This window comes from Somniosus microcephalus, chromosome 9 (genome assembly GCF_052327205.1).
Source record: "Somniosus microcephalus isolate GS21.2 chromosome 9, FLI_Smic_1.0, whole genome shotgun sequence".
Lineage (NCBI taxonomy): Eukaryota > Metazoa > Chordata > Chondrichthyes > Squaliformes > Somniosidae > Somniosus > Somniosus microcephalus.
Window position 1 is genome coordinate 150,531,208 of NC_140995.1, and position 27,787 is coordinate 150,558,994.

The 27,787-nt window shown below is 43.4% G+C and overlaps 1 protein-coding gene across 1 annotated transcript; it reads right to left on the bottom strand.

Moving 5' to 3' along the window:
- Window positions 1–2,349: 2,349 nt before the first annotated feature.
- LOC147112769 (uncharacterized) lies at window positions 2,350–26,824 on the bottom strand. The gene is given in 6 exon segments (XM_085997368.1): window positions 2,350–4,629; window positions 5,146–5,240; window positions 6,722–6,823; window positions 6,826–6,847; window positions 8,156–8,364; window positions 26,186–26,824. Coding segments are annotated over 6 exon segments (2,472 nt in total). The 5' UTR covers window positions 26,382–26,824; the 3' UTR covers window positions 2,350–2,781.
- Window positions 26,825–27,787: the final 963 nt, after the last annotated feature.

A 27,787-nucleotide genomic window follows, 5' to 3' on the forward strand; every position in this document is an offset into this window, starting at 1 on the left:
GGCAAATGGTATGTTGGCCTTCATAGCGAGAGGGTTTGAGTACAGGAACAGGGAAGTCTTGCTACAGTTGTACAGGGCCTTGGTGAGACCACATCTTGAGTATTGTGTGCAGTTTTGGTCGCCTTATCTGAGGAAGGATATTCTTGCCATGGAAGGAGTTCAGCGAAAATTCACCAGGCTGATGCCTGGGATGGCAGGAATGACGTATGAGAGGAGAGGTTGGGTCGATTGGGCTTGTACTCGCTGGAGTTTAGAAGAATGAGGGGGGATCTCATTGAAACTTATAAAATTCTGGCAGGACTGGACAGACTAGATGCAGGGAGGATTTACCCGATGGTCAGGGAATCCAGAACCAGGGGTCACAGTCTAAGGATAAGGGGTAGGCCTTTTAGGACAGAAATGAGGAGGAATTTCTTCACCCAGAGAGTGGTGAACCTGTGGAATTCTCTACCACAGAAGGCAGTAGAGGCCAATTCATTAAATATATTCAAGAAGGAGTTGGATATATTTCTTAAGGCTAAAGGGATCAAGGGGTATGGGGAGAAAGCAGGTACCGGGTACTGAACTTGGATGATCAGCCATGATCGCATTGAATGGCGGAGCAGGCTCGAGGGGCCGAATAGCCGCCTACTGCTCCTATCTTCTATGTTTCTATGTTGCAAAGGAAGAGTGTGGTGAAATTGTATAGGGATTCATAGATGATGAAGATTTTAATTCACTGCATTATAGATTATAGGAAGGATCCAGTTAGGGTCAGTGAAGACAGGTAATGAGCTAGTGGGCTTAATGCAGCACAGGATGCAGGTGGTGGAGTTTTGAAAGAAAGAAGAAAAAAGAAAGTCTTACATTTATATAGCATCTTTCGTGACCTCAGGATGTCCCAAAGCACTTTACAGCCAATTAAGTTTTGGATAATTTGGAGTTTATGATGGAAGAAGGTATTAGAGAAGTTTGAGTCTAGAAGTGACAGTGGAATGGATAAGAGGTTTGGCAACAGTGGGATAAAGTATGCAATGCTGTAGAGGTGGAAGTAAGCATTCTGCCATAGCCATAGAAGATAGGAGCAGGAGTAGGACATTCGGCCCTTCGAGCCTGCTCCGCCATTTAATGAGATCATGGCTGATCATCCAAATTCAGTACTCTGTCCCTGCTTTCTCCCTATATCCCTTGATCCCTTTAGCCTTAAGAAATATATCTAACTCCTTCATGAATATATTTAATGAATTGGCCTCAACTGCCTTCTGTGGTAGAGAATTCCACAGGTTCACCACTCTCTGGGTGAAGAAATTCCACCTCATCTCTGTCCTAAATGGCTTACCCCTGATCCTTAGACTGTAACCCCTGGTTCTGGACTCCCCGACCATCGGGAACATCCTTCCTGCATCTAGTCTGTCTAGTCCTGTTAGAATTTTATAAGTTTCAGTGAGATCCTCTCTCATTCTTCTAAACTCCAGTGAATATAAGCCCAATTAACCCAATCTCTCCTCGTATGTCATTTCTGCCATCCCAGGTATCAGTCTGGTGAATCTTCGCTGCACTCCCTCCATGGCAAGAACATCCTTCCTCCGATAAGGTGACCAAAACTGCACACAATACTCAAGGTGTGGTCTCACCAAGGCCCTGTACAACTGCAGCAAGACATCCTTGCTGCTGTACGTGAATCCTCTTGCTACGAAGGCCAACATAACATTAGCCTTCTTAACCGCCTGCTGCACCTGCATGCTTACCTTCAGCGACTGGTGCACAAGGACACCCAGGTCTCATTGCACTTCCCCTTCTCCCAATCTATTGCCGTTCAGATAATAATCTGCCTTCCTGTTTTTGCCACCAAAGTGGATAACCTCGCATTTATCCACATTATCCTGCATCTGCCACGCATCTGCCCAGTCACCCAACCTGTCTTTGTGAGACAAGCAGTGGAGAAGTAAAGCTTGGTATCATCAGGATACACCTGGAAGCTGTCCTCTTTTCCGCAGATGATGTCACCAAGGGTACCATTTTAGATGAGGAAAAGGAGGAGCCAAGGATGGATCCTTGGGGCATTCTGGAGGTGATGGTGTGGGAGGTAGAGTAGAAGCCATTGCAGGAGTTGCACGCATTGTTGGGACAGACAGTGAAACCATACAGCAGAAGTCCTGTGGAGATGGGCCACAGAGAAGAGGCAATAGAACAGAATGGTATGATTGACCCTGTCGAACGCTGCAGGGAGGTTGAGGATAGGGATGGATAATGCTCCACTGTCACAGTCCGAGGATATTGTTGCTGACTTTGACCAGCGTGGTCAAATAATTAATTCCTCTCCACATCATTCAACTAATAGTAACTCTTATGTTCATTAATAAATAGACATTCTTATTATGAACACAGCTAGCTTTTGCTAGTTACTTTATTGAGCCCATGTGGACTAGGTACAGTATCTGTAGAAGCTTCCATCTTGACTGTTGCCTTGTGGGTAGCGTAGTGCCTCATGGGTAATGTAGTCTTAATGTCATACAGCTGGGTAGTGTAGTCTTATACATACAGCTATATACAGCTCTGCGGCCCCACCTAGTGTCCACTATAGAATGACATGTTATTGATCATTACATCCCCCTTTCTTTGAGGTTTAACAAAATCAATGTCAATCAACTTTCAAGAAAACAATGAAGATAATATCAGTAACACTTTTGTTAGTGCTCTATAAACATAAACATTTTCATAACAGTCAACACATTTTCAAAGCTTTACATTGTACTCAAAGATTAAGTCTATCAAGCTCTTTTACTTCACGTGTGGATCTTCTCAACACGGGTAAGTCTGATGTGTCTTCATGAGATTGTTCTGGCGGTGAATGACAAGATGCAGTTGCGGCATTGTCATCAATCTGCTCTTGTATAGATCGAGGTCTCCTTGCGATCTTTGCTTGGAGAGGGTTTCAGTGTTTCCTTCACTCTTCATGCCATAACTCTCAATGTAGTCAATGCACTCTCGAAAAGCTGCTGGGAGCTGGATCCCATCATACAGCATAGTCCTCTCAGCAGCCTCGGCTAATGGAACACCAAAGATTGGCCTGAAGGAAGAAGGAGTATCCACCGGAACTGCTTCCTGCTCTGGTGCAGGCTTCTTCTTTTTCTTTTTCTCTTTCCACTGCTTAACAACATCTGTTGCGGTTATATCTTTGGACTTTTTCTCCTTGTGTTTTTCCTCTTTGTGCTTTTCTTCCTTTGGCTTCTCTTTGACCTTAAAGTCTTTTTCTTTCTTCTTGGAGAAACTAGGCTTTTTGAAGACATGGATACCCTTTGGCCTTTTCATCCTTGATGGGCTCTCTGCTTCATCACCTGAGTCATCTGGTCTGCTTATGGCACAGTTTATATGGTAGACTCTCTTGACCAGTTCTAAGTCTTCACAAGCTTTGTCACCTAGTATCGAATCAAGTCTTTCAGCCACAACAGAAAACATGAGATGATGCACTTTGTCTTTGACTGTCACTTTAAGTCTGCATACACCTAAGCTATCTATTTTCTGTCCATTATAGCTCTTCAGTAGTACTGACTTTTTCTGTATTTTGGGCTTTTCTTTCATATTTTTTATGTCACTCATACTGATTAAGTTTGCTTTTGCCCCAGTGTCCAGTTTCAATGTAACTAATGCTCCATTTATCTGCAGTGGGATCATCCATTTGTCCACTTTTACTGCATTGACTTTATGTTCAGCATTGTCCATTTCTGAGGGCTGCACATTTTCTGTATCTTTTTTGATATCGTCACATGACACCATTCCTACAAAAAATGTCTCACTTAAATCAGTGTCCTCAATTACATTAACTCGTTGCCCTTTCTTAGTTTGTACTTTTGAAAAGCATTGTTTGGCAAAGTGATTCTTTCCATTACACTTTGTGCACATTTTTCCAAACGCTGGGCATTGTCTTAACTGGTGTTTGTAACCACAGCGTTTACAATTAAAAATTTCATCCTCCGATTGCTTTTCATTTCTGTTCTGCCCATGTTTCTTCCCCTTATAGGACACAGCACCGACAGCAGCATTATCACTCATTACAATCGCATCATTATTGATTTCACTGAAAGTCTTCGCGTGCTTTCGAGCTAGCTCGCTGGCTTGGCATATTTTCACCGCATTTTCCAAATTTAGTTCGGTTTCTCTCAACAGACGTTCCCTGACTTTTTTATCATGAATACCAAACACAATCTGGTCACGAATCATGGATGCTTTGAGCTCAGAGAAATTACATGTCTGTGCTTTCAGTTTCAGATCAGTTATAAAGCTATCAAAAGTCTCATTTTGCTGCTGTGTCCGAGAACAGGAGATGTATCTTTCATAGGTCTCATTCTTTTTGGGAGAGCAATGTGCATCAAATTTTTTTAGCACATCGTCTAATTTTCCTCTGTTCTCCTCTGGATTAAATACAAATGTATTAAATGCCTCTATCGCCTGTGGGCCTGCAACCGTAAGTAGCAACGCTATCTTCCTTGCGTCTGGCTTCGTACCGAATCCGATGGCTGCAATGTAGAGTTCGAATTGCTGTTTAAAAGTCTGCCAATTGTAGTCGATTTTTTCTGTGAGTTTCAAACGCTCTGGTGGCTTCAAATTCTCCATGTCGCTTTTCACAATTTTCAGCAGATCTTCACCACCCTGGTACCATGTTATGTTCATTAATAAATAGACATTCTTATTATGAACACAGCTAGCTTTTGCTAGTTACTTTATTGAGCCCATGTGGACTAGGTACAGTATCTGTAGAGGAGTCCATCTTGACTGTTGCCTTGTGGGTAGCATAGTGCCTCATGCGTAATGTAGTCTTAATGTCATACAGCTGGGTAGTGTAGTCTTATACATACAGCTATATACAGCTCTACGGCTCCACCTAGTGTCCACTATAGAATGACATGTTATTGATCATTTCAGTAACCACCAGTGTTGTTGGTGGTTTTCTACTCCAGATGGCCACTATTGTTGTGTCATATACTGAAGCTTCTGCTTTTCAGATTCAGACAGGCACGGTGTATTATTCAAAATACACCAAATGCTTTCAATTGCTGCTTGGCGACATGTAAGTGACGCAAGCAAAATGTAGTTTTGGTCGGTTCAAATTCCTTGGGGCACTATTGAAATGACAATGTTCTCACGTGGAACTTAAGTGGAATTTACCTTAATCATCTCTTCATACGACTGGAATATAATGTTGAATTCATATCTGTGATTATACCAGTTCTTAATATGGTCAAACCAGCTGTCATAATCCACTATAATAAAAACAAAAAATAAAAGTCCGGACGTGGCTTATTGTTAAAATGGATAAAATGATTGAGCTTAACAAGTATAGTGATCAGCCTACAGCACTTGTTCAACTGTTTTTAGTATTAAGGAGTTCTTTACAATTCTGAAATTTGAAGTTTTAAAACAATATAATGGCCCGGAATTTGTGGCCAACAGCGAAGCAAAGGCGTTAGCTACTGGCCCTGAAGTATGCTCCGCACAGGGATCCTGCAATTCCTGTGTCGAGAACTTCGGGTTTTCCGACCTTGAATTCAATTCAGCAGAACTTAATGGGGATCCCCTTGTGCGAAGTGCTGTGACGTCAACAGGCTGTCTAAGCAGCCAATCAAAAGGCAGAATTCTCAGACAGCGAACAAGAAAGTGGGTAAACCCTTAAAATTTTAACTTTTTCAAATAGTTAGAGAGAGCAAAAGAAAGATTGGGGTTCTCACACGAGGAAAAGGTAAACCTAAAATAAAGATGTACAAACTTAAAAATAAATTAAAAAATGTTTTTTTTGAAAAGTTTCTTACAAGTTTAAATTTTTATTAAAATAGACAAATTTCACACTGCACAAAATTAAAATTCATTTTCCAGGCCCTGAACATTTGTTTAGCAGTCACTATGCTGTTAAAAACCCCAGTTACACCTAATCCCTTTGGGTCTAACTTTTAGTGAGGAATTTAAGAGCGTAATTACGGCGGAAGAGCCGAAGCTTTCGTCAGTTTCAATGATTCACGAGATTTCACTGATTGCTGGCTCTGTGGCCGGTGGGGGGGAGGGGGGGCGTGCGCATGGTGTAGCCAGTTTCGGAGCTGTCGCTGACAGACCGCAACTTAGGGATTTCTGCGTGCGCTTGCGCATGCACCAAACCCCAAAGTTGCAGCCAGTTCACTGTCATACCGACCGCAAATACAGGGCCATTAGGTTAATGTTGATTCTTAAATTGATTTACAGATACTGGATTGCTAAAGAAGTGCAGCAAAACTGTAATCGCGGTAAACATGCCACAAAATGGCCACTTGGGTCAGATTTTAATCTCTTTACAAGGCTGTTTACCTGGTGCCAATGCCAGTACAGCTTGTGCAATTGGAATCACAGTTCAGAAAATAAATTGCTGATGCACTTTAACCCTTTAAGGACTTCAGTAGCATTTCCACAACAAACTACAGTACAATTTTGCATTTATTATCTTATCCTAAGATTATTAGGAAATGCCCTATAGATATATAAATGTGCCTAAACCTACTCTATGGCAATTATCATTAGAAATGGATAGAAAGCTATTTCAGCTTTTCATTTGAGAAGAGGTTGCCATTTGGAAAGCTGGAAAGTTTTTTCCACACTTTAAAATTTGAATAAGATGCACCACTTTGACTTTCACCAGGCTCAACATCAAATTCCTGGTGTATATTAACAGATTCAGTGGACAATTCAGAAAGTGTGAGAGCAAATTGTGCCACCTTACCTTGGCCATTCAGAAATGTCCGCAGAAAAGCTCCAAAATTTTCTGGGGTTTCCAAATAATTAGCAAACTTGTGAAAATGATAATAAGAAACTGCAACATCCTTGGGTTTCTGTACACATAGATAACCTGTCAAATAAAACTTCATTGTAATTAATGGTAATGCTCATTTACACAGATAGCAGTTTTCATTCTTTGTTCTTTCTTTCCAGGGTGCATCGATGATCTTAAATTAATTGCTACTGGTTGTATTTATATTATCTGAAGCAAAAGTGCTATTACTAAGGCTGACATCTGGTTAAACTTCTGCAGTATCTCTGCACACACGTGGGCAACCATAAGCCTTGGCTCCAATAACCTGTGCCCAAGTTTTTTGGACTTGGGTAAGTGAGGTGCGACCTTACCGGGAGAGTACAAACTCCAAATTGGGCAAACAGAAATGCTACCTATGTGGATTGCTCAGTAGCTTGGTTTGGAAGCTCTTAAATATGGGGGCATATCAGACACACAGCTGATCAAAAAAATACAGAACTGACAGCTGATGTGCTTCTGTTATACAGAATACACTTCCCATTGCTATAGAAACCACCACATTTATCTTGCAAAGTACTGTACATAAATTCAGTCTCATCTGTGGGTTTAACCTGAGGAAGAAATTCTTGGGCAGAGTAACGTTTCTACACTTAGTATGCAGAAATGTGACAATACTTTAATATGTCATCTTGTCAAGTATTTTCATTACTCTTCACTTTAAATATAGTGCCTCATCACAGAAGGAAAATGCAGTGCATTTTCTTTCAGCTGTTCATCTTTCCAAAGGCACAGGCATACTCCTGCTCCTCCATGGCATGTCATGTTGCCATAGCAAAATGCTGACTGGGTCACCCATTAATAATGGGAAGTATCAAGCACCAAGTACAGAGCTAGCACTAGGTTCCTTAATGCTGCAGATTCACACTGACATTCGGTGGCTATTGTCCTGGGCATCTCTCATATTCCACTATCCCAAGTGTGCCCTTTTATATCTGCTTCCAGGAGAAGACTAACTGGAGGCAGCACCTACAGACCTTGAGAGGGCTTTGGAGGCAAAAGAGAATGTGGGGGAAGGATAGGTCAAACTGTGTTTGATGAATGTCTTTAGCTACTGGATGCTTCTAGGACCTTAAAAGTCAGCACAGAGGGGCATTTTGACCCATTGTTCAAAGTACCTGCTTTGTAGAAACAGAAAGACTGGTCTGGAAGCTTTATGTTTTGATTAATTTTTTTGGTTGTGGACTACTTTCCAATGCTAATCATGCTAGAAATGTTTCTGTAGCTTTATCTGACGCTCGTGCATTTTGGATGAAAGAGACCTTCATGCATATATATCCCTCAAACTTCAATTTATTCTTCCGGATTGAGCACTTTCAAGATGGCTTTGGGACAGTAAGATCTTACCTTGGTCTTTTTGTTCTTCAGAGCATTTGGGATCAGTTGACAAGGTAGATGAGTAACAAACAAACGAGGTGATGGGCGATTGTCAGTGTTAATTTCCTTATGTAATAACTCAAGCCAGGGAGCTTCAAAATAGGAGTGATTGCTCTCTCCTGCTTGTAGATCTCCATCCATATAAATGTACTTCATAATATTCTGCATCCATATCGTTCCTTAAGTTTGATCATTATTGCAGAATAGTCATTAGCTAATTTCTTCAAATGCAATTGTTAAATGGTGAATCACATTTCATGGAAAACAGAGGTAACATCTAATGTACATTAGAATGAACAGAATCCACAGCTGTCAGCTTTCTACAAACATATTTCTCTACATTTATTAGCACAAATGATACAAACTCAAGATAATTTTATGTACAGAAATATGAATGTTTTCCTAAGCTCTGAGCATTGTGTCTGAATTATACCAGTCTGGTTGCCCTTCAGAGCTGCGGGTGACAAAAATAATTTGCTCTTCAGGTTTTCACTCTTTGCCTGACTTTTGCTAATTAGAACTAAGTGAAGAAATACCGTTAACAAAATTCTTCTTCTCAGCTTACTAACTAAATACTTGCGCTCCAAACACTGCCCTCCCCTATTACAGGAAACTTTCGATTTACCGGCACCTAAATAACCAGAAATCTCGGTTAACCGGCAAAATTCAGGAGTAGGTTCAGGTAACTTTTATTACTTGCCTTCCTCCATTTGTTGCTGTGCAAGGGTGTGGCTGCAGCTGTTGCTAAGCTACAGAGATGCTTGCAACTTGTGGCCATTACAGGGTTTGTTGCTTTATACGGTGCTCTCAGCTCCGTATCTTTTACTATACCTTTCGGTTATCCGGAATTTTTGATGAACCGGCACCACGTCGGTCCCGTCCATGCCGGATAAAAGAAAGTTTCCTGTAATATATGATATTTAGCACTCCAATTGGTTATTTACTACTTTTGTTATCTCATCTATTATATTGCAGAAAACTTTTCTCTCGAACCTTCTCTTCCCCCAAATTTTCTCTCCCCAATTACATGGCACCAAAAAACATTCTCTTGGCCTACAGCTACCAGGCAGTTCCTCACTCACCTCACTCTAAAAATAAAATATGACATAAACAGATGAAAGATTGAATAATTCAGAAAAAAAATCACAAACGTATCCATAAACTTACACATTTCATCTTTCAAGTTATTCAACAACCTCTCCCCTATCCACACATCCATAATCTGACAGACCTCATGTACATCTTCAAATATTGGGTACTATTTCCTCTGATATATCACAGCCTCAACTGGCCTAATCATCTGAGGACTAAAGCAAAATGTGCTCATGCACATCAGAGTGTAGGCATATGTGTATGTGCATGTGTATGCAATGCACATGCAAGCATATGTACAGCAAAGCAATGGATGTAACAATAGTACTCTCTTGTGATCTGAACCAGATAGTCATCTTTTGGCACATACCCAAACTTGCCTCTCAATCTTTTGATGGCAGATCAAGAAAACCATTTTTTATGGCTTCATCTACGTGCAGCCGCATTTTCAGGCAATTATACATTTTAAGCCCTAGGTCTCTCCATTTATCCACACTTTCCAGTGTCTTTCTATTAAGTATATACTCCTATTCCTTGTTTATCTTTCCAAAATGTATTACTTCACACTTATCCACATTAAATTGCGCCTACCACTTGTGTGCCCATTTTGCTAACCTGCATATGTTTTCCTGAAGTCTTTTACAGTTTTTCTCATGGTTAAACTCCCTACTTTTGGTCATAAACACATTTTGAGATTATGCTCCCTATCCCTATCCATGGGATAAGTATAGATTGTGCTCACTATCCAAATCATGTATGTATACATGGAAATACATGGAAATATGCCATTTGGCCCAACCAGTCTGTGTTGGCATTTACCCTTCACACGAGAAAATAGTCCAAATCATATCTATCCACTTGTTTACATATACCTTTATCTGCTTTTCCTTCATCCACCTATCCAATCTAATCTTGAATATTGACATAGTTCCTGCCTCAACTACTAACACTGGAAAATAATTCCACAGCCTCACAATTTTTGGTGTAAAGTAGTATCTGTTGCTCCCTGTCATAAATGTTTTACATTTAATCTTGTATTTATGGCCGCTCATTCTAGACCCTTAAACTACTGGAAAATGTTTGGTACTATCAATCCTGTCCCATCCTTTCATAATTTTAAACAATTCTAATGCATCACCTGTAATCTTTGTTCTAATAAAAAATTAGAATTAAAAAAAAAAATGAGATCAACAAAGATTACAGGCGATACAATAGAATTGTTTAGGAAGTATTAACTATACCTCCTATTTTGGTATTGTCTGCAAATTGTGGCTCCACTCCTTTTAGGCTTACATCCAAACTGAGAAAAACAAGAATAAAAGTAAACCCAGGCACGTACACCAGGGTCGATGGCCTACTGGTTTTCAGGGCATATCTGTTGATCAATTTCTAACTTTTCAAAATTTTGCATTTTTTAAAACTATTTTATGCTACAATAATGAAAACTTTTAACCTTCACACACATCATAAAAACAAGGCTTCAAGGTTCACTGTAAAAGCAGAAACAAACAAGGGATTAGCTTAGAATTATACTTAACCTATACTTGTGGGATAATAGAATACTTGTTTATGTACTGATATGTTTTTTAATTAACATCATTCCAGTTATATAGATCCCTCTAATGCATGGGATATGTATAATTTCAAATGCATGAATAATAAGGATCCTCTGTTTATCCTATTTACTCACCAGATTTAGGATAAGTGACCACAAAAACATCAGAATCTCATACATTGTAATTTTCCATTTGATCCAAATGTTCAATGGTATGGATGCCTGACAGGTTACAGTAGTTGAAAAGTTTGACTGGTTGGAAGTTACTCTTACTGTCTGCCATGTTTCCACTCCATAAGATTAGAGGCACTGAAAGTCTGTTAATCTTAAGGACAGTCAATATTTAACTCGTTATCAGTTAATATTTGAATTGTCGTGGTCTACATCGCACAGCATCATGGCTTGCGGCTGCCTGAGGAACAAGTGGATCAGCGCATAGCCTCCTCAGATGAGGAGGAGGAGGAGGAGGAGGAGGAGGTGGATGCACCAGTTCCAGCAGCACGCGAACACATTGCTGCCCGTGGTGCAAAGGATGAACTAATCTTTGCCAGATTCGCTTAAGTAGACGACTCAAACAAATGTGGCTGGCACCTTCTTAACACACCATACACAATGTACAAGAACCTGTGGGTTCCTGTCATTCTGACCACCATCATTACAAATGCAAGTCGCCCTGAGCCCTCAATGTGGAACTTCCATTTCCCAGATCACATAGGCCAGAACTTGGACTGTTTGCCATCACTTCTGTTTAATCTATTCACAAAGGATGACAATGTCAAAAATTATACACAACAGAACACCCAAGTGACTACCCTTGTGACTAATTGTGCTTTATCTTCCTCTTACGCGTGCTTATACGTGGTGCTTCCCCTGTGGCTTCAGCAGATGTGGAGGCACCTTGCTCACTTTCACGCTGCTCCTTTGGCGGGTGTCCTCTGGATTTGCGAGCCCATGAGGGCTCGGCATGAGGGCTCGGCAACAGTCTGCTCCTCCTGCATCTGTGCAGGGGCTGAGACGCCCATCTCAGTTGGGTGAGGACTCTGGTGGGGCTCTGACCGAGGGCTGCTCAGTGGCATGGAGTGTGAGCGCTTGGAGAGGAGCCCCCACTTCCTTGTTGCCTGCCACCAACATCCCTCTCATGGGTCAGCCCCACTTCAGTGCTAGCAAGTGGCTTGACAGCACCTTGCTGCACATCAGGGGGGCCATGAGGGCCCATATCTGCACTGGCAGCCCTACTCAAAAGGACATCCATGAAGCTCTGGTTTTTCTACTCAATAGCTGCCCATCGCTCCTCCAGAGATGTCAGTCTATTCTGAACATTCACCATGTTTTCCAGACTCTGGCGACTTATTTCCTCCATGGCCATAGCCATCCTCTCCTCTACCGTAACCAACCTTTCCAGAGAGGTAGCCATCCTTACCACAGAGGTAGCCATAATTTCTACAGAGGTTGCCATCCTTTCCATGGTGGTGCTTTCATGCGCCATTGCATCCACAAAGACACTGCTCATGTTAGAGTTGGACTCCTCCATCCTCTCCACACTCGCAGTAACCCTGGAGACAAAGCCTGCCAGAGACTCCTGCACTTGTTCCTGGAGTTCCAGCACCGCTCTCTTTCTGGATGGACCCAGAGGCACAGGCTCCATGTGCAACTGAGCAGAGCTGGGAGCGCCCTGCGGCATCTGATGAGGAGTCTTCACTGCTGTCCCTGCCTCCACCATCTGCTGATGCTCACTTGTGAGCTGTGATACACCAGGTGACAACACTACTCTATCTCCCAAAGGTCCCAATGACGTGTGCGTATCTGCGCTGGTGCTGGGTGCACTTAATTCTGATGATGCTGCGCCCTCAGAGGTTGCACGTTCCTCTAAGGAGTCTTCTGGCTCCTCTTCTTCCTCCTGGACAGTGGGGAGGGGGGCTGTCGATGGTCCTGTGGGGGAGTAAAGGCCATGAGTTACATAGAAACATAGAAGATAGGAGCAGGAGTAGGCCATTCGGCCCCTCGAGCCTGCTCTGCCATTCAATGCGTTCATGGCTGATCATCCAAATTCAGTACCCTGTCCCTGCTTTCTCCCCATATCCCTTGATCCCCTTAGCCTTAAGAAATATATCTAACTCCTTCTTGAATATGTTTAATGAATTGGCCTCAACTGTCTTCTGTGGTAGAGAATTCCACAGGTTCACCACTCTCTGGGTGAAGAAATTTCTCCTCATCTCAGTCCTAAATGGCTTACACCTTATCCTTAGACTGCGACCCCTGGTTCTGGACTCCCCCGCCATTGGGAGCAGCCTTCCTGCATCTAGTCTGTCTAGTCCTGTTAGAATTTTATAAGTTTCAATGAGATCCCCTCTCATTCTTCTAAACTCGAGTGAATATAAGCCTAATCGACCCAATCTCTCTTCATACCTCATTCCTGCCATCCCAGGTATCAGCCTGGTGAATCTTCACTGCACTCTCTCCATGGCAACAACATCCTTCCTCAGATAAGGCGACCAAAACTGCACACAACACTCAAGGTGTGGTCTCACCAAGGCCCTGTACAACTGCAGCAAGACATCCTTGCTCCTGTACTTGAATCCTCTCGCTATGAAGGCCAGCATACCATTTGCCTTCTTAACCGCATGCTGCACCTGCATGCTTACCTTCAGCGACTGGTGCACAAGGACACCCAGGTCTCGTTGCACTTCCCCTTTTCCAAATCTATTGCCATTCAGATAATAATCTGCCTAGCTGTTTTTGCCACCAAAGTGGATAACCTCGCATTTATCCACATTATACTGCATCTGCCATGCATCTGCCCAATTGCCCAACCTGTCCAAATCGTACTGGAGTTTCTCTGCATCCTCCTCACAGCACACACGCCCACCCAGCTTTGTGTCATCTGCAAACTTGGAGATATTACATCTAGTTCCCTCGTCTAGATCATTAATATATATTGTGAATAACTGGGGTCCTAGCACCGATCCCTGCGGTACCCCACTAGTCACTGCCTTCCATTCAGAAAAAGACCCATTTATTCCAACTCTTTGCTTCCTGTCTGCCAACCAGTTTTCTATCCAAGTCAGTACCTTACCCCCAATCCCATGTGCTTTAACTTTGCACGCTAGTCTCTTATGTGGGACCTTATCGAAAGCCTTCTGAAAGTCCAAATACACCACATCCACTGGTTCTCCCTTATCTATTCTACCAGTTACATCCTCAAAAAATTCCAGTAGATTAGTCAAGCATGATTTACCTTTTGTAAATCCATGCTGACTTTGTCCGATCCTGTCACTGTTTTCCAAGTGCTCTGCTATTATATCTTTTATGATGGACTCTAGCATTTTCCCCATTACCTATGTCAGGCTTACCGGTCTATAATTCCCCATTTTTTCTCTACCACCTTTTTTAAATAGTGGTGTTACATTAGTTACCTACCAAGTGATATTAATGTAGCATGCACATGGAGTAGTGCAGATAATCGTAAGTCAATTTGTTTGAGCATCAGATGCCATATCAGTCACTCATGCAATGTAAATGAGAGAGATGCAAATCTATTCTGTCACCAGCTTGCTCTGATGCGTCCGTCTGTCTGTCCCCCGCTTCCAGATCCTCATCACTGATTATTTCAAGGGCAGCCTCCTCAGCGTTGGTCAAATGGGCAATTGAAGGTGGCCCTCCTGTCCTGGCCCTCTCCCTCTTATTGTGGGCTGTCTTTTCCTGCAATGAGGGGCACAAGTGGAGTTCGAGTGAGAATGATGGAGTGAGTGTCGAGAAACCATAGCATAGATGCTTAGAAGGAGACAAAGACGGAGTGAGGTGGCAATACCAAGGGCCTTGCAATTTGCAGTCACACAGCTTTGGTCTGCTGTGGTGGCTTCTTCCTCCCATAGGATGGGAAGAGTACCTCCTTTTGAGCTCTGACTCCCTCCAAAAGAGCATGGAGGGAGTCATCAGCAAATCGTGGTGAGGCCTTTGCCCTTGAGGTTGCCATGTCAGCAGTAGTAAGCAGAGTAGTCAATTCAGCAGTAAATAAGGAGAAAATGAACCAAGGCTGCATGGGCCCCTTAAATACAGCTGGCTCACAGATGTCAGCAGAGGTGAGTTCCAGACCCAAAACAGTAATTGGCCAGGGGAGCGCACACGCAGGGAATCAACTGCCCAATTAGGGCAAAATTGCAAATTTCTACCGGCTGAATGCGGAGGCGGGACCGAGACCCGCCGACCACCTGACCCGCACCCACTCCGCCACCAATGATAAAATTGCAGCCAAAGAGTCTGCAAAGGGATATGGATAGTGGCAATCTGTGTGTAGAGCCCGAAGATATAGCTGAGGTTTTAAATGAATATTTTGCATCTCTTTTCACTATGGAGAAGGACAATGTAGGCATACAAATCAGGCAGGGGGATTGTGATATACTTGAACAAATTAGTATTGAGAGGGAGGAGGTACTAGCGGTTTGAGCAGGCTTAAAAGTGGATAATGCCCCAGGCCCAGACGAGATGTATTCCAGGCTGCTGTGTGAGGCAAGGGAGGAGATTGCAGGGGCTCTGACACAAATTTTCAGAACCTCTCTGGCCACAGGGGAGGTGCCAGAGGACTGGAGGACAGCTAACATAGTATCATTACTCAAGAAGGGTAGTAGGGATAAACAAGGGAATTACAGGCCAGTGAGCCTAACATCAGTGGTAGGGAAATTATTGGAAAAAATTCTGCGGGGCAGAATTAGTATCCACTTTGAGAGGCAAGGATTAATCAAGGATAGTCAGCATGGCTTTGTCTGGGGGAGATCATGTCTAACGAATTTGGTTGAATTTTTCAAGGGGGTGACTAGGTGTGTGGATGAGGATAGTGCAGTTGATGTAGTCTACATGGACTTCAGTAAGGCTTTTGACAAAGTCCCGCATGGGAGACTGGTCAAGAAGGTAAGAGCCCATGGGATCCAGGGCAATTTGGCACATTGGATCCAAAATTGGCTTAGTGGTAGGAGGCAGAGGGTGATGGTCGAAGGTTGTTTTTGTGACTGGAAGCGTGTGTCCAGTGGTGTACCGCAGGGATTGGTATTGGGTCCTTTGCTGTTTGTAGTGTACATTAATGATTTAGATATGAACATAGCAGGTATGATCAGTAAGTTCGCAGATGACATAAAAATTGGTGGAGTGGTAAATAGCGAGGAGAGAAACCTCAGGCTACAGGATGATATAGACGGGTTGGTCAGATGGGCAGAACAGTGGCAAATGGAATTTAACCCTGAAAAGTGTGAGGTGATGCATTTTGGGAGGACTAGCAAGGCAAGGGGATACACGATGAATGGTAGGACCCTAGGAAGGACAGAGGATCAGAGGGATCTTGGTGTGCATGTACATAGATCCCTGAAGACAGCAGGACAGGTAGATAAGGTAGTTAAAAAGGCATATGGGATACTTGCCTTCATTAGCCGAGGCATAGAATATAAGAGCAGGGAGGTTATGATGGAGCTGTACAAAATGCTAGTTAGGCCACAGCTGGAATATTGTGTGCAGTTCTGGTCGTCACACTATAGGAAGGATGTGATTGCATTGGAGAGGGTGCAGAGGAGATTCACCAGGAGGTTACCTGGGCTGGAGCGCTATGAAGAGAGACTGGACAGGCTGGGGTTGTTTTCCTTAGAGCAGAGAAGGCTGAGGGGGGACCTGATTGAGGTGTACAAAATTATGAGGGGCATAGATAGTGTTGTGTCTCCTTGTGTTCTTATAATATATATATTACAGACACTTTTAGTTCATTTTAGTTAGTGCTTTTACTAAGCTGTATTCTTGCTTTGTTACAGTGCTGCCGCATGGTGCGGAGTGATACAAGATGTCCGACGCTGCACTGTGCACTGCCCGTGCACAGTGTGCCACATAGCAATATAACTACACCATACCAAAGTAGTTCCATACCAAAGTAGTTCCATTTAACGATATGATACTATAACAATATAACATCCCTCTTTCTCAAAAAAACTAAAACATGAAATTTAACAATTTAAATTAACAAATATTATATCTAAACTATTATTATCAACTACAAAGAATCGTGAGTTTTTTTTTATTCGCGATATCGCTCAGGTGGTTGGATGTTGTCCCTCCATCTTGTGGATTTGGTGGTGACCATTCCTCTCTGTGGTGTTTTGGTGTGTTCCGCTCTCGTTGTTGTTGTTGCTGTTGCCTTTGGAGTTGGAGTGTGCATGCTCGTGGTTGTTTGATTTGTAGCGCTTGTTTCTGGTGTTGTACTGCTTGTGGTAGCTGGTGTTGTCAATGTTGCTGATGTTGTCTGCTGCTTATCCAGTTCAGGTGAAGGTCTGATGTGGAGCCTGTTCCGTCTGTATTGGTTACCAGGTTCAGTCTCTACGAAGTAGGATCTTGGCGTATCAGCTTTTCCAATGACCTTGGCTGGATTCCAGGTTTTCAACACCGGGTCTTGCACATGCACTGATTGTCCATTCTGGTAGCGTCTTTGCATGTTTATCATAATGTTTGCTTCCTACGATTTGTGCTTCTGCCAGCTTTTGTCTGAAGTCCTCCTGGTCCTGGGGAGGATGTATTTTTGCTGGTAGTGTAGTCTTAAACTTCCTCCCATTCAGCAATTCCGCAGGTGATTTCATGTCTGCTTTCAGTGGTGTTGATCTGAGTGATAGGAGGGCAAGGTTTTGGTCTTCCCCCATCTCACTACTTTTGATGAGAGTTCTCTTGACAGTCTGGATCTGTCTTTCGATGAACCCGTGTCCCCTTGGGAAATGTGGGGATGAGGTTACTATTTTGAACACATACTTTTCTGCCAGAACTCTGAATTCACTCGATGTGAACTGGGTTCCATTGTCACAGATTACCTTTTCCGGGATTCCTTGTTCAGCAAACAAGCTCTTTGCAATCCTGGTGGTAGTTGTGGCTCTCAAGTCGTTCATCCTTCTCACAAAAGGAAACTTGGAATAGTAATCTGCCACTATGAGATATCATTCTTGATTGCACATGAAGAGATCTGTCCCAACAGTGTGCCATGGTCTTGACGGTATTTCACTAGGTATCATCTCCTCTTTCTGTTGTGCATTTCTGTATTTCTGGCATATACCACATGCAGAGACCATCTGTTCGATATTTTTGTACATGCCTATCCAGTATACAGCTGATCTGGCTCTCAGCTTGCATTTCTCCATTCCCATGTGGCCTTCATGTATGAGATGGAGAAGTTGTTTCTGCATCATCTTTGGCACGATGATCCTCGATCCAGCAAGGAGAATACCGTCTTCTACTGCAATATCGTCTTTAATCGTCCAGTATTGATGAATTGTCGCCTGTACCTGTTGGATTCTCTCCGGCCACCCCTGTATTACTTGTTGTGTGAGTAGTTGCAATTCCTCATCTTTGCTAGTCTCAGCTCTGATTTGACTGAGCTTTGTAGGGGTAACACTCACTAGGTGGTGGATTTTTACTGTTAGGCCCTCCACCTCGTGTTTCTCATATGGTGACAATCGAGACAACGCATCTGCTAGCACCATTTCCTTTCCTGGCTTATATTTAAGCATGAAGTCGTAGCTTTGGATCCTTAGAAGTAGTCTTTGCAGTCTTGCAGGCGCTTTGCACAGATTCTTCTTATAGATCTGTTCTAGTGGATGATGGTCACTCACTATTGTAAATCGCCTGCCATATAGGTATGTATGGAATTTCTCGCATCCGTACATTACTGCTAATAGTTCTCTTTCTATGTTGGCGTATCTCGTCTCGGCTGACGTCAAGGCCTTTGATGCGAAAGCTATCGGCTTTCCTTCCTGCACCAGAGCTGCCCCTAGTCCTCTGGTAGAAGCGTCTACTTGCAGAGTGACTGGTTTTCTTCTGTCATAATATGACAGACTTGTTTCCTTGCACAATAGTTCTTGAAGTTGTTTGAAATTCCTTTCGTGTGATTCAGATCATTGGTATTCGGCGTCTTCTTTCAATAGCTCTCTGAGATTTGTTGTATGTTCCGACATGTGTGGGATGAAAGAACTCATGTATTGGACCAAGCCGAGGTAACTCCTCAGCTCTTTCTTGTCTTTGGGTGGTTTCATTTCAGCAATCGCCGCAATCTTCTCTGGACTTGGCTTGACTCCCTCTGGTGTATAAATCATACCGAAGAATTGGCATTCCTTGACTTTAACTATGCACTTATCTGCATTTAACTTGATGCCAGCCTTCCTGGTACGCTCCATGGCCTCATGTAGGTGCATGGTCTGTTTCATCTGCTCCATAGATCTGAATATCATCAGCTATTCCTATAGCTCCTTCACAGCCTCTGTATGTCTCGTCCAATTTCTGTTGAAAGATATCTTGACTGACCTTTAACCCGAATGGTAGCCTCAGGAATTTGTAACGCCCAAATGGTGTGTTGAATGTTGTCAGTGTTGTTGATTCCTCATCCAACTTCACGTTCCAATATCCATTCCTGGCAACTAATTTTGAGAAAACCTTGGCTCCTGCCAGTGATGGCGTAATCTCCTCTAGCGTTGGGGTGGGATAGTGGCCCCTCTTTATCGCCTGGTTTAGATCTTTGGGGTCCAAACATATTCTGAGATGCCCGTTTGGCTTTTCTCGTACCACAATTGAGTTTACCCAGTCTGTGGGTTCAGTGACCTTTACGATCACTCCCTTTTCTTCCATCTCCCTTAGCTCTCTTTCAAGCTTTGTCTTCAGCTCAATGGGTACTTTTCGTGGAGCATGGATAACGGGCTTTACCTCTGGGTCGATGGTGATGTGGTATTGGAAATCTCCAAAACATCCCACTGTATCATCGAAACATTCCGGATACATGTCTATCAAGTCTTTTCTACTCTTGATTTGTGGGCGGTTCTCCAGTGGGGTGTTGCTGTCTATCCTCAGTGATGTTTCCATCAGCTCGTGATGCACTGAGATCAATCTCAACTTCTTGCAGCTGTTTAATCCTAGGATCGCTGGCCCCTCAGTGTCGGTGACATAGAACATGCAGTTGATGTTCTTTCTTTTATGTGTCCCTTTGATAAAGGTTATTCCGAGTTGTTTAATCTCACTCCCCTCGTATGCTGTCAGCGTGACATTACTTGCCTTTAAACAACCGCTTTTTGGGTAGCCACCTTCTCTCAGGTTTTCGGGAAAGATCTGCTGGTACAGTCTCAATGGGAGAATGTTGCTCTGAGCCCCTGTGTCCAGCTTCAACTTTAAGTTGATGGTTGTGGGCCGATCTTTGACCTTTTTTTTGATTTGGATGATGGTGTGCAATTCTCTCCTCGGAGTATTTTCCGCTCTGGACATCTCGTGAAACTGTATCTTTATGGTTTTGATGTTTAGTGCATTGTCGTGATCATCATCATTATCCTGCTCATCCATGGCATGGATATTGTGTTTCTTTCTCTGGTTCTGCTGTCCGCCTTTGTTTTTGATGTATGTTCCTCCTTTCTTCATTCTACACCTCTTTTCCCAGTGGTTTAGTTTGCCACATGCATTGCAGCTTGTTCCATATGCTGGACATTTCCTCTTGTCTGTGTAATCGTTTGGTCTTCCACAATTTCTGCACATGTTTCCCCCATTGTCATGTGCATGTCTTTGTGTGTTGTACTTTTCTCTCACTGCATCCACTCTGTTGTCCGTCTCAGAAGCCGTCCGCATGTCAGCCGTTTGAGAAATCAGCGTTTTCATTTGCTGCTTCATGGCTTCATGAGCTCTCGCAGTATCTATAGCCTCTGTTATTCCGAGCTTTTCTTTTCCTATCAGGGCTTTTTGCACCTCTATATGCGCTGACCCCCATATTAGCTGGTCCACAAGCCTTTCCTCCATTTCCTTAAATTTACACTTGCTGGCTTCACTTCTCAGCCTTGTCAGGAAATTGTCAGCTGTTTCACCGGGTTCCTGTCTTAGACTCTGGAATTTGTATCTGTGTATACGGTGATTGGATTTAGGCTCTAGATGGTTGCTGAATTTATCAAAAATTGTCGCTGGGTTTTCCTTTTCCTCTTCAGTCAAACTCCAGCTATTATACAAATCTAGGCCTTTTTCTCCTGTCCACAACAGAATGTAACTAACCTTTTCCTTGTTGGTAGTACCCTCCAGGAAGCTTTTGAATGTAAGCTCACATTTCTGTTTGAACTTTCGGAATGCTTCTACTATATCGTCGGCTTCCCAGTTCATGAGGGGTTGCATTTGCACAGTCAGTGCAGCGGCAGCCATCATTTTAGTTTCCTGTACGATTCACTTTCAATCACCGCAGACACCGGCACTCACAATCAGCTCATAAAATCACTTTTCGTCTTATTCGTAGTTCGTATAGCAGAATTTGTACTCGCTTATACCACTGCCACCATGTTGTGTCTCCTTGTGTTCTTATAATATATATATTACAGACACTTTTAGTTCATTTTAGTTAGTGCTTTTACTAAGCTGTATTCTTGCTTTTGTTACAGTGCTGCCGCATGGTGCGGAGTGATACAAGATGTCCGACGCTGCACTGTGCCCTGCCCGTGCACAGTGTGCCACATAGCAATATAACTACACCATACCAAAATAGTTCCATACCAAAGTAGTTCCATTTAACGATATGATACTATAACAATGTAACAGATAGGGTAGATAGAAAAGATCTTTTCCCCTTAGTAGAGGGGTCAATAACCAGGGGGCACAGTTTCAAGATAAGGGGCAGGAGGTTTAGAGGGGATTTGAGGAAAAACTTTTTCACCCAGAGTGTGGTTGTAATCTGAAACTCACTGCCTGAAAAGGTGGTAGAGGCAGAAACCCTCACAACATTCAAGAAGCATTTAGATGAGCACTTGAAACGCCATAGCATACAAGGCTACGGACCAAGTGCTGGAAAATGGGATTAGAATAGACAAGGCTTGATGGCTGGCGTGGACATGATGGACTGAAGGGCCTCTTTCTGTGCTATATAACTCTATGACTTTATAGACTAAGTGGGTGGGCAGTAAGGTGGCAGATGGAGTATAATGTAGGGAAATGTGAGGTTATTCACTTTGGTAGGAAGAATAGAAAAACAGAATATTTTTTAAATGGTGAGAAACTTTCAAATGTTGGTGTTCAGAGAGATTTGGGTGTCCTCGTGCAAGAAACACAGAAAGCTAGCATGCAGGTACAGCAAGGTATAAGGAAGGCAAATGGCATGTTGGCCTTTATTGCAAGGTGGTTGGAGCAAAAGAGTAGGGAAGTCTTGCTACAATTGTACAGGGCCTTGGTGAGACTACACCTGGAGCACTGTGCACAGTTTTGGTCTCCTTATCTAAGGAAGGATATACTTGCCTTGGAGGCGGTGCAACAAAGGTTCACTAGATTGATTCCTGGTACGAGAGGGCTGTCCTATGATGAGAGATTGTGTAGAATGGGCCTGTACTCTCTGGAGTTTAGAAGAATGAGAGGTGATCTCATTGAAACATACAAGATTCTGAAGGGGATTGACAGGGTAGATACTGAAAGGTTGTTTCCACTGGCTGGAGTGTCTAGAACTAGGGGTTAGAGTCTCTGGATAAAAGGTAGGCCATTTAAGACTGAGATGAGGAGGAATTTCTTCACTCAGAGGGTTGTGGATCTTTGGAATTCTCTGCCCCAGAGGGCTGTGGATGCTGAGTCTTTGAGTATATCAAGGCTGAGATAAATAGATTTTTGGACTCTAGGGGAATCAAGGGATATGGAGATCGGGTGGGAAAGTGGAGTTGAAGTCGATGATCAGCCATGATCTTATTGAATGACGGAGCAGGCTCGAGGGGCCATATGGCCTACTCCTGCTCCTGTTTCTTATATAGAACCCCGTGTGGCTTCAGGCGGGTGTCCTTGCCGTTCTCAATTTAAAATTGCAGTCGGCCAGATTGGGGCTGGAAAGGAGTGGATAAGCCTCCGCTCCATTTTAACTACCCCCTCCCCGTCTGGTTTTGGTCACCAGCATTGTTCCCAGGACCTGGCTGATGTGCAGGAAGAAATTTAATTGCCTCAGAAGAACTGACAAGGTATAACTTCTCTTCACATCTCTCTAACTCGCTGTACAGATCTGCACCAGTCTACTTCAGCCCCAGCACGAGCAATCCTTCCCTGCCCCACCTCCCATGCCTCTCCTTCCAACATAACAGAACACTTCACTGCATCTTCTTCCGATTGCATTCACAGCGGTAGAAATCGGAATGCGTCATGCCCATTTATCGGGTGTGAAATGGGCGCAATGTTGACCGATTTAGCAGTGGGATGGCCGTTAAGCAACCTCCTTTCTCCTCTGGTTCACAACAACACGTTTCGAGTAAGCACGAGACTTTGTAGTGGAATATACAGAACAGACTTTATTGATACACAGTAAAGGTGATCGGTCTTAACTGTATACAGAGAGTGGATATTCAGTTTCTGTATCTTTCGAGTACAGTCTAACAAACTGTTGAAAACCATGCTCCTTTATTCACCAAATTTTGACTACATCAAAGGAAAATGGCAAAATGGCGTATCCATTTCCCAAATCCTCTGAAAACAGATTATCTATGTAAACAGTTTGCAATTGTTTACCTCAGAACCATTTCACCAACATGAGACTTCCTGACGTAACATTTTCTAGCACCTTTGACCAATTGTTAGCTGTATCTAATGGATACCTACTTCCCATGTTTATTACCCTAAAACTAAACATTAATCATTCATGGGTGATGTCATTACTAACACTTATTCCCTTACTCAAGCAATTTACATTTCAGAAAACAAGCGATGCCTTCTCCTCAGACACTTCAATTTCATCCTGTTTATATTGGAAAGTCTGACAATGCATTCCTTTTATGACACTTCCAGGAAAACCTGTTGCTTTGAGATACAAAGTAGTTCGACTGGTAAACTTTTAACTTTCATGATGTCCAACAATGGCTTGCGCCCAATCTGCACCTGGAGCAGGAACAGGTGGAAGGTACAGCCCAGGAAATAACTCACTGGAGAGTCAGCCTGTGTTCTAGCTCTGCTGAAAAGGACAAAGATGCAGACTATGGGGAGCCTGACCTTTCAAAAAAGATGATTTCTGTGCAACAGCAATTGCTCAAATGCATCGGACTGTCTGCCAGGGAAGCTTCACAACATGCCAGAGAGCATGGAGGAGTCCACTGCCAATTTCTGTGCAGTTGTGGTGAATGGTGGCTGCTGCCAGGAAAGTGGGCACAGACCTGCATGAGGTGCTGCTGGTGATCACACTCTAGTTGTACATTAATGAAGTGGAAGTGCTTGCGATTCATGAGGCAGTGGTGGTCATGTGAAGGAGCCTACAGGGCAATGTGGGTGCAGTAAATGAAGCCCTGGACTTGGGTAAAAAGCCTGCAACTAGAGCCCTATCCTGTTGCTTCTAGTTATGTCTGGGCAAAGTGATGGAAGTGTTTTCTCGAGCAAACATGGCATCAGTCACCTGCTTAATGCAAACATGAACTGGACACTGAGATGTTACAAATATCTCCTGTGGCACCATGGAAGGAGCCAGAAGCAAAGAAGTCCAGGGCTGCAGTGGCCTTGACTGCAACAGACAATGCTGTGCTTGCTTTGGCAGGTGGCTGCAGGTCTTGTTGCAGGAGGCGACACACTCTGTGACAGCCTGTCTAGAGAAACGCAGCCTCCTTACGCATTGTTCCTCAGAGAATTACAGGTATGTTGTCCTGGGCCTATAAACTCTGTTGGGAGGGTAAGGATCCCTCCATGCACACCTCTCTCTATTTTCTCTCATTGTAGCTGCAGCTCTATGTGCTCCTTCCTCCTGTTGCTACTATTTTCTCCTCCTCCTTGTCCTCTAGCCCACGTGAAATTGCCAGAAGGATCCCATGAAGATAAAAGTGCGTTGCTAGAAGCCCCTTATGAGTTCAGAATGTTGTACAGCCACTACGAACAATTTAAAATATTCTTAGCAGCAAAGAGCCCCAATGTAATAGTGGCAAGACGTCTCCCAAAAGGTTTCAGCATTTTAGCTGAGAGCAGGTGAGCATCCCTTTAAACAATGTAGGTAGAGACTAAAATAGCGTTGGGGTCTTAACAGTACCATTTGACCCCGATTGTTTCTGGTGGGAACTCTGTTCTTCTAAATCGAGGTCAGAAATGAGAATGGACGGCCAACCAGCAATAAGTCAACGGGCTAATCTCTTCCGCATGATATTGACCCCACAACCGCCCTGTTTTTAAGCGTAGATAGGGTATTAGCAAGATGAATATTGTTCCCTGAACCTCTTAATCATTAGAGATTCATTTAGAACACCTTGCTTTTTACTTTCTAAGCATTTTGTGAAAAATGTATTCATTGGGACCAAAGAATCTTCATGTAGTTTTGTACAAGGGGAGGACTGTGAAACATGCTGGTATGTGGAGAGACCATATTGTACTTGTAAAGGGATAAATCTGTGTGTTTATTTATGAAATACATGCACAAAGCAACAAGGTATCAGATGCACCTGATCATGGTTTATGCTGTTACAACTCCAGCAATTGTTCCTGGCATGTAACCTACACCATATTGATTTGGCTTTTCAAAGTGGGACAAAATTGAAACATTGACAGCACAGTCTCATGACACAACATAAACTACCTTATCTATTTACATGTACAGAAAAAATAAACATACAGATTAGAACTATCCAAGGCTATTTTATATGACGACAGTTGCAGCCTTAAATATTTGTTGACATTCTACAGATATTGCCTGCCAGCTACATTTGCAGGTTTTGGTTTAATGCTTTAAGTATAGAGCTAGATATAAAATGGACCCTAATATAAATGTATTATTGTGTACAAAATGTATTCCTTTACTAGCTCTCCCAATCTGGATCTCGAACAATAAAAGAAAGATTTGCCTTTGGCTTTCATGACCTCAGGACATCCCAAACGCTTTACAGCAATGAAGTACGTGTAGAATTCGCAAAATTGAACATTGTCCTATAAGGGTCTATTGGCAGAAAAGGCCTTAACTTTTAAAGACTGTTTTAAAAGAAGCCCAGAAAAAGGGACACACAAAATGGCCACCAGACCCCGTGACCAGCTTTTGGGACACTTTAAAATGGTTCCTACAGACCCCAGACAGCTTTTTGTGGATTCAGCCCACAGTAGGTTCTGGAAGGCAGTTTCAGGGAAAATGAAACCAGACAGAGCCCCATACATATAGATTGGATGCAGATCCGATCAGATCGGCCTGTAGATAAAGGCCATCAAAATGTTTACCCAGACAAAGGGAAACAGTTTCATATTCCTAGGGGGAACATCAAGCACCATTTTAAGACATCAGAAGGACATTAAAAACAATACAGGGTCATCCCAGACCAAAGATGGCAGTTACCGGCCATCCCGAAGACACTTTAAAAACAAAGACTACCCCGCTGTGCTACAAGCCCGCCAAAAGTTAAACAAAGACTAACCTTGATTTGGCGGGAGATAAGGGCCTCCACGGAAAAGTATAACTGGAGTCCCGGGGTAGCCATTGGTAGCTTGTAGCTTTTTGGAGCTTGGAGCTTGTGCAGCTTTATCGGTAGCTTTTGAGCTAGCTTGCTTTTTCGAGAACCGTGGAGGAACGTTGATCCGGAGACCAGCCAAGAAGGTGATTTGAGTCTGCATCCCGCCCTGGGGTAACCATCAGGAGATCATCAACAAACCCCGGGCTGTTGATGAGACAAAGGACAGCAGCCCTTCAGAAGAAACCTATCTGAAAATGGTAAACCAGCTGGGCTCTGCGAAGAAACCTATCTGACCATGGTCAAATAGGTGGTCTCCGTCCACGCCGACGTCCAGGCCTGCCAGCATCCAGCCTGTTCGTGACCTTCACCTTGAGGAAGAAGAGAGAGTGTCGCAGCCCGCAGCGGTGACCACGTGGAGACAGGACGCCTGAGAGGATCAAAACACAGACCTTTCAAAATCTTATACTTTCTCATTGGATTGGTGAGCATGTTTCTGGCCCCTCATAATCTGATCTAGCTAGGCTTAGGGGGTGGGCATTTTGGGTATAATTAATTATGAGTTGTTGTCCCTCGATGTTCCGTGTGTTTCCCCATTTCGAGATGACTTTTGTAAAGTATAACATGCCTGTATATACGTTGGTTAGTCCTGGATTATGATTTGTTTTACCCTCCCATGTACCTTATTTGGCTTACATTCAATTTGTTCCTTTATGCAATAAAATTTCATTTCATTTTCATTAAACCTGATCTATAGAGTATTCTCTACATTGTAGTTCCTGCCTCAAAGTCCAGTGTATAGAACCTAAGGGGCGAGTGGGTCGAACCACTCAAGGTTTTTACTGTGCAAGAGAGAGAGGCCTCTAGAGAGAGAAACCTCTGCGATCGAAAACCCCTTACAGAAAATGGCGACCGCGGCAGGCCACTGGCAGCAGGATTGCAATGTATTAGATTAGACCCAGGTTTAAATGGACGAAATGTTATGGATGAGAGGATAGCGGATTATGCTTTTGGTAAGGTAAATCTCACTAAACAGTGGATTTCCGATCTCTTACGGGATGGGTGTCCAGTAGACGCAGCCATCAGGTGGACAGAGAGTAAAGAACATAAAAAGTCAGTAGAGAAGGCAGTGTGGCTGATGTGCTACAAAAGACAAGTCCAGATTTTGGACAAGGTCATTGCAGCGCAGGCAGCCAAGATCAAAACCCGGGCTGCAGAGATAGAGGAAAAGGCCATGGGTGGGGAAACGCTGATAGCAGCGCTTCACGCGCTGAATCAGGAACGCCAAACTGTAGCCAGCCAACATCAGGCTAAAATAGAGTACCTGGAATGTCAGGTTACTGAGGCAAAGTTGCATGAAGTGAGAGTACGGGAGAAAAGCGCCCGCCTTGCACAACAGCTAAGAGCACAGGAGGAGAGAGTAGTAGAGGTCAAGGCAGCTTACAAGCTGGCCATTGAGAACGGGTTTGAGAGCGCAGGCCACGGCCCCTGCCAGAAGGCATTAGAAGACCTAAGAACAGCCCTGGCAAAGGCAAAAGGCATGGTATGCCTCGTAAGCCCAAAAGCGAG